At 35.4% G+C, this 7,787-nt stretch overlaps 1 protein-coding gene across 1 annotated transcript; it reads left to right on the top strand.

Annotated features, from left to right (window-relative positions):
• The first annotated feature begins 2,256 nt into the window (after window positions 1-2,256).
• On the top strand, window positions 2,257-3,630 carry LOC133805737 (uncharacterized). Its single transcript, XM_062243899.1, has 3 exons — window positions 2,257-2,352; window positions 3,005-3,146; window positions 3,248-3,630. The coding sequence occupies exons 1-3, from the start codon at window positions 2,257-2,259 to the stop codon at window positions 3,628-3,630; spliced, it is 621 nt and encodes a 206-aa protein (XP_062099883.1).
• Window positions 3,631-7,787: the final 4,157 nt, after the last annotated feature.

Here is a 7,787-nt window from a genome sequence, read left to right as displayed (position 1 = left end):
CATGGTCGCATAAAGATATGGTTGGGATAGATCCAGCAGTGATTAGCCATGTCTTGAATATAGACAAAAATCATCCACCACTGCAACAAAAAAGAAGGTTGCTCAACAAAGACAGATCTAAAGCCTTAAAGGAAGAAGCCAAGAAGCGGAAGGAAAATGGATTCATTAGGGTAGCGTTTTATCCATCTTGGATCTCTAATCCCGTACTAGTTCCCAAACCAAATGGTAAGTGGAGGACGTGCATGGATTTCACAAACCTTAATAAAGCATGTCGAAGGATTGTTTCCCACTTCCAAGAATTGACCAGCTGGTCGATGCTACAACAGGACATGAAGTTTTGTCATTCATGGATGTGTACTCTGGTATAATCAAATTAGTATGCATCCACTTGATGAAGACCACACTAGCTTTCGAACAGATACAGGACTTACTACTACAAAATAATGCCCTTCGGTTTGAAAAATGCGAGTGTGACTTACCAACGACTAGTCAACCACATGTTCAAATAACTGATCGGCAATAAAATAGAGGTTTACGTCGATGATATGTTGGTCAAGTCGAGAAAGGCCGGTGAACACATCAAGGTCCTACAGGAATGCTTCAACATCTTGAACAAATATCAAATGAAGTTTAATCCTCTAAAGTGTTCCTTTAGTGTTGGATCAAGATATTTTTTGGGATTCATAGTAAACTCACGAGGGAATCGAAGCCAATCCCAACAATATTCAAGCACTGATCGAGATGCAATCACCAGCTAAAGTCAAAGATGTGCAAAGCCTGACAGGAAGAATTGCGACTTTGAGTAGATTCATATCTAAGTCTACGGACAAGTGTATCCCACTTTTTAATATACTCAGAGGAAACATAAAGTTTGAATGGACAGCAGAATGCGAACATGCTTTTCGGTCATGTCGCAACCGCCCATTTTTTCCAAGCCGGTCGAAGGAGAGACTTTGTACATATACTTGTGCATAACAGAGTATGCTGCCAGTGCCGTTTTGATCAGGGAGGAAAGCAATATTAAAAAGGATGTATATTACATAAGTAAAAGACTAGTGGGAGTCAAATTACGATATCCAGCTATTGAAAAATTAGCTTACTGCTTAATATTGGCATCCAAAAAACTGCGACCCTACTTTCAAACTCACCCCATAGTAGTTTTTACCAACCAGCCATTACGGAAAGTCCTGCACAAACCAAAAGTTGTTGGTCGATTACTAAAATAGGCAGTTTGAAATTTCCTATGCACCTCGAGCATCCATAAAGGGACAAGCCTTAGTTGATTTCATGGATGAATTCATTGGACTCCATACCAGCGAGCCGATTATAGAGACTGATGGTCAAAACTAAACTAACGCCAGGAGACTATTTGTAGATGGGTCATCTAACGAGCACATCGCGAGGGAAGGGCTGATCTTAATCACTCCCGAGGGGCATCGGTTTCACTGTGCAATCAGATTCAACTTTACAGCCTCCAACAATGAAGCCGAGTACGAGGCGCTGCTCGCAGGTTTGAGACTAGCCAAGGATATGAACATAAAGTCACTAAAAATATATAGTGACTCCAAGCTAGTAGTTAATCGGATTATTAGAGAATATCAGGCTAGGGGTCTTAAGCTGGTTGCATATCTGAACAAAGAGAAGGAATTACTAGCACACTTCGGGAAATACACGATTCAACAAGTATTTCGCAACCAGAACTCAAATGTCGATGCCTTAGCCAAGTTAGCTAGCGCCAAAGATGCTGACACTTTAAGCATAGTATCGGTCGAACGTTTATCAGCACCCATCATTCAAGCGAAAGAATCCTCCCTAGTAATACAAGTGTCTGACATATGGATGACTCCCATCATACAATATCTCGAACAAGGATTGTTACCTACAGATAGGAATAAGGCAAGGACACTTCAAAGGCAATCAACTCGATTTATCTTGCTCGATGGAATCTTATATAGACGAGGATATTCAATGCCTTTATTAAGATGTATCTCCAAGGAAAAGGATAAGGAATTGATGCAAGAAGTACATGAAGGATTCTGTGGAGATCATGCTGAGGGGAAAAGTTTGTCAAAGAAGATTCTCCGACAAGGGTATTTTTGGCCTACGATGATCGAGGATTCCATTGAATTCATTAAGAAATGTGACAAGTGCCAACGATTCTCCAATATACCTCGAGCAACCCCAAATGAGCTTAAACAGATGCAAAGCCTATGGCCATTTGCAGTTTGGGGAATTGACCTAATCGAATCTTTGCCCATGGCAAAAGGGAATGTCAAGTATGCAGTAGTTGATACTGATTACTTTACTAAGTTGGTTGAAGCTGAACCTCTCACAAAAATTATGACCAAGAAAGTATTGGATTTCGTTGTCAAAAACATTGTATGCCGATTTGGTTTGCCCAAAAAGATTGTATCAAATAATGGCACACAATATGATAGCGACCGATTCACTGATTTCTACGAGTGACATTGTATCACAAAGAGCTTTTCATCAATCGCCCATCCACGAGTCAATAGACGGGTTGAAGCTGTGAACAATACTCTGAAGGACACATCTCTATATAATGGCATATTTTTCACATAAGATGACCACACCTCTTCAACATAGTTCTAAACCAACTTCTTTCTCTTTCAAAATGACTTCAATCAAACTTCTTCATACTCAATTGAAGAAGATGTGCACTTGTGTCATGTGTATCTTGACATTTCTCAAAATCCAATCATAGGAATTAACCAATCCAAAGATCAGTTGTGGACAAGAGTTAAATCAGCGTATCATTCTTAACAGTTTAGTAGTCAAACTCGACCGAGAAAATCTTTGCAAACTCGAATGAAGACAATTCTTGTGGCAGTTTCAAAATTAAGGGGATGTGTTAACCAAATTGAAAATAAAAATCAAGTAGTTCTTCGTAAGAAGATATTGTGAGTATATATTGTTATAGTTTATTTTTAGTTAGTAACTTGTTTTTAAATTTTATTGACAACATTTATTTATTATTCAACAGTTAAATCAAGAGAAGATGCTATTAGCACAAGATCCAAAGTACAGAAGAGGGTTCAAATTTGATCATGTGTGGTCCATTCTAAAAGATTGTGAGAAATTTACAAATGACAACACCAATTCACCAGCTAGATTCCAACAACAAGGTCGTAATTTCAATTCCCTCCAATCTTGTTCTTCTGGCTTCGAATCACTGACATCGACACCCACTGGTATGAGTTCATTTGACTTAATATGAATGATGAAGAAGTTCCTATTAATTTATATGAAAGACCTATTGGTGTGAAAAAAGCCAAAGGAAAACAAAAAAGTGATGAACAATTTAAGAAATTAATGGATCAAAGTCAAAAACTTTCTAACGTTATAGAAAAAGGTAACTTTGAAAGAAATGAACTTCTGAGACAAAAGGTTGATGTGGCTAGAATGAGAGAAGAGAATAAAATTTTATTTACGGATTTGAATTCTATATTCGATCCAGAGTTTCGCCAATTTATTCAAAGAGAAAAGAGAAAAATTTATAGATCAAGAGCACAAACATCCAGACATGGAGAAAAAGGAGAAGGATCTCAATATCAGGGATCTCAATATCGAACATCTCAATTCCAAGGATCTCAATATGAAGAAGAATAAGGAGAATGAGCTGAATATAAACATCAATGATCTCAAAATCCTTTAATTTTTAAAATTATTAGAAGTATGTCTTAGTTTATCTTGTTCTCTCTCTCTCTCTCTATATATATATGTTGTTGTTTTCTGTTTAATGTTTGGTGTGTTTGATTTTAATATTAGAATGTAAATATGTAATATTTTAATTATCTTTTGTATCTTTTGTAGAGTAAGAATTTTCATACACAAATTAAAATAAATTATATAAAAATTAATTATGAAATATTTGAAATTTTATGTAGAAAATTAAATTACATGTTTATTTATAATTTAAAAAACCCAACATAAAATATAGACTCAAATAATACCCATATGTTTATATATATGGGATATAAATATATATTTTTAAAAAGAAATATGATATATTTATATATATTAAAATAAGAAAAAAAAAATGTCTTTTGTCGTGTCAACAGTGCACAACTTATAAGCCGTGGCGCTATTCACACACGGCTAAATGATGTATAATATGATGTTGGGTTGGAAACATTTTGAGAGAATAACAACATATATATGCCGTTTTGGAGTTTCATTGGAGTTTTAATTAGTTATTTTTTTTGTTGTACTCTCTTTCAAAAGTACACCTAATTCATTTTTTTACTCTAAATTTCATAATTAATTTACACCATTTTTCTTTACCCTTGTTCTCTCTATGTAGTCCAATTATATTTATCATGCCTCCACAATCTATGACAGAAATGTTATCACTCTTGCTAACTTTGATGTTAGAGATATGTAAATTGCCTCACTGGAAATATGTAAAACTCTTACAACTCTAAGAAAAATAATACAAAAAACAAATTGATTGATTAAATAAGATTACGACTCTATAACAAAAAGTACAAGTAAATATAAAAAAAGATAGATGAAGAGAATAATAGATAATACAACTCTAGACAATAGATACAAATAAACTAAAAGATGAAAAACAAAAGATGAAAATAGAAATACAAATCTATAGCATAAAGATTCAACTAACTATGTAAATAGACAAAGAAGAGATGAAGATAAAAGCGATAGAAGAAAATGAAGAACAAGAACAAAAGAAACACTCTCACTCATACAACTAAAGTGAAGAGTTTGGGAGTCACTAACTTGAACAAGGTTTACAACATTTGTCCAAAAGCTTATTTCCCCCTATCTCAAGCACTAATAGAACTCTCACAAATGAAACACTTTTCTAGAATAAACAAGCCTCTATGGTGAATTTCTAGTCAAGTGCTCTACTGAATAGAAATTGGTGTGTCTTACAAGTGAGCAATAGACTCCTATTTATAGAGTTATTTTGAGACACCCTTTGAGTTTTTAATTCCACCAACCCCCATGGCTGTTTCCAATGTTTATGGAATTAAAAAAGAGTTTTGGAAGCTACATGAGTTGTTGGAACCGTTCAAAATGAAAATGGAAAAATGGCTTTCACAGTCAGCCTCACTGGCCGCGGCGTGAGCCTCTGTTGCACAGGCCGCGACCAGGAACAATGGCCGTGACCACAACCCATTTTTAGCACACACTTTTATGTAATTTTCCAAACGGTTCTATACTCTTCTCACATGACTTTGTAACCTCCAAACATATTATGGGAGTTACAATCATGTCTCCAACAACCATATCACTTGTGGCTTTGAAAAGTTCAAATCAATATGTGTAACATCATATCTACACATTATTGGGTAATATCTGGAAGTTACAAATTTGTAACTGGAATTGTAACTCTCAAATATGTTACACATTTGAATACAACTCAACATCCAAATCTTGTAACTCTCATTTGTATGTTGCAACATGTGACACCCCTTGTCACATTTATTTAATCTAACCATTATATTATAAAATAATATAACATTCCCCCACTAGATTAAATAGTTCTCTATTGTAACACTTATTTAATCAATCGACATTATATTTAAAAACATAACATATCCCCCACTTGATTAAATAATAACTCTCTCTTATAGAAGTCATTGCATTGGTGCATAGAGTAAAATGTTATTCAACTTGAACTTTACTATAATGTAATTATCACAAAATTTGTTGAAAATTTGGTTGCACAAGGCATTGAACCATCTTTCCATGATAAAAAATCAGTGATACCACACACATACACACACATTTGTCATGTTCACTTGAGACCTCTATGTCTCGATTTGCACCGTTAATGGCCATGTGTACTTTCCATTCATGGACGTTCTTGAGAATACTCCCAATTCTCATGAGAGGCGGCACCACCCCTAGTTCCATATAGATAGAACTCTTACAATATTTTGTTACAAAAAATACTTGTGTTCACAATACTGAATTCTATTAAAAAAACCTCTTGGTTTTAACCCTAAATTTTGTAACTCACAAGTACTCGACATCTCAGATGGGGCTGTTTTGAGTACAACTAATATTCACTTGATTGACTTGTTATTACCTATTGAACCTAAGACTAGTTAAGTAACTAGTGTTAAGATATGTTACCATCAATCGTGAATCTCTTTAGGGAGTTTAAGTCCCATCCCTCGAGATGATGTAACCACTAAATCTCTCATTAGTGGCTTAGTGAAATGATCCACCAAGATTTCACTTGTTCTCACATAGGATATTGAGATAACTCCTCTTTGAACCAATTGTCTTACATATCCATGTCTTAGACTAATGTGTCTAAACTTCCCATCATACACTCCCATGTATGCTCTAGACAATGTTGCTTGGCTATCACAATGTATCGATATAGTGGATACATTCTCTTTGATTAGGCGTATGTCCATAAAAAGATCTCTTAACCATTCAGCCTCTTTGTTGGTAGCAACTAGAGCTATAAACTCTGCTTCCATAGTGGAAAGAGATATACAGGTTTGTTTCTTGGAACCCCAAGAAATTGCACCTTCACCAAGTGTAAATACCCAACCAGTGGTGGACAAGTTGTCCCCAATATTAGATATCCAACTTGCATCTATATATCCTTCTAAGATTGAAGGAAATTCAGAGTAGCGAAGGCTTAGTCCATTGTTTTTCTTGAGATAACCTAGGACTCTCCCAATAGACTTCCAATGATCCACACTTGGATTACTTGTAAACCTACTAAGTTTACTTACCGCATATGCTACATGAAGTCTAGTACATTGGGGGGCATACATAAGACTCCCTATAGCACTTGCGTACTCCAATTGAGCCACCACTCTTCCTTCATTCATCTCTAGTTTTACACTATGGACCAATGGAGTATTGAAATCTTTAACCTTGAGATGGTTAAATTTGTTAAATACTTTCTCAATATAGTGGGCTTGCCCCAAAGCAAAACCCCCACTAATTTTCTTCACTTTGATACCAAGTATGGTATCAACTTCTCCAAGTTCTTTCATCTTGAAGTTTGATGATAGAAACCTCTTCATTTCTTCTATCCCTTTCATGATATCGCTTAGAATAAGCATGCCATCCACATATAGGCAAACAATGATCACATATCCCTTACAAGTTTCATAATACAAATCCTTGTCTCCCCATTGTTATGCCTAAACCCATTAGACATGATGGCTTGATCGAATTTCTCATGCCATTGCTTAGGAGCTTGTTTCAATCCATATACGAATTTTACTAGTCTACACACTTTATGTTCATATCTTGGTAGAAAAAACCCTTCGGGTTGTTCGATATAGACCTCCTCCTTGAGGTCACCATTAAGGAGTGTTGTCTTGACATCCATTTGATGAACATACAAGTTGTGTATAGAAGCCAAAGAGAACCACATTCTTATAGAAATTATTCTTGCAACAGGCACATAGGTATCAAAATAATCCATACCATTATTTTGCCTAAACTCTTTAGCCACTAATCTAGCTTTAAAGGTTTAGATAGTTCCGTCGGTGTGGTATTTTCTCCTAAATACCCACTTACACCCAATTGGCTTAGACCCCAGAGGGAGGTCTACCAATTCCCAAGTGTTGTTTGAAAGAATGGAATCCATCTCATCATTAATGGCTTCTTTCCAAAATGCACTATCTCTAGATTTCATCGATTCTTTATAAATCTTAGGATCATCCTCACCGAGAAGTACAATTGGAATTTTCCTATTGACTTCTTCTCTATTTCCTTCTGCCATGTAGAATGAAATTTGTTGAGAATCTATCTCATCCAATCCT

The sequence above is a fragment of the Humulus lupulus genome, chromosome X (genome assembly GCF_963169125.1).
Source record: "Humulus lupulus chromosome X, drHumLupu1.1, whole genome shotgun sequence".
Lineage (NCBI taxonomy): Eukaryota > Viridiplantae > Streptophyta > Magnoliopsida > Rosales > Cannabaceae > Humulus > Humulus lupulus.
The sequence above is the reverse complement of the archived record's forward strand: the minus strand, read 5'-3'. Positions and strand labels throughout refer to the sequence as shown.

What these genes read in the sequence shown, in the direction of transcription:
- LOC133805737 (XM_062243899.1), top strand. Translation starts at nt 2,257, where the DNA reads ATGGCAAAAGGGAATGTCAAGTATGCAGTAGTTGATACTGATTACTTT. An exon ending in CAAAAATTATGACCAAGAAA is followed by an intron (nt 2,353 to 3,004) that starts GTATTGGATTTC and finishes ATTATTCAACAG; the next exon opens with TTAAATCAAGAGAAGATGCT. An exon ending in AGCTAGATTCCAACAACAAG is followed by an intron (nt 3,147 to 3,247) that starts GTCGTAATTTCA and finishes TGAATGATGAAG; the next exon opens with AAGTTCCTATTAATTTATAT.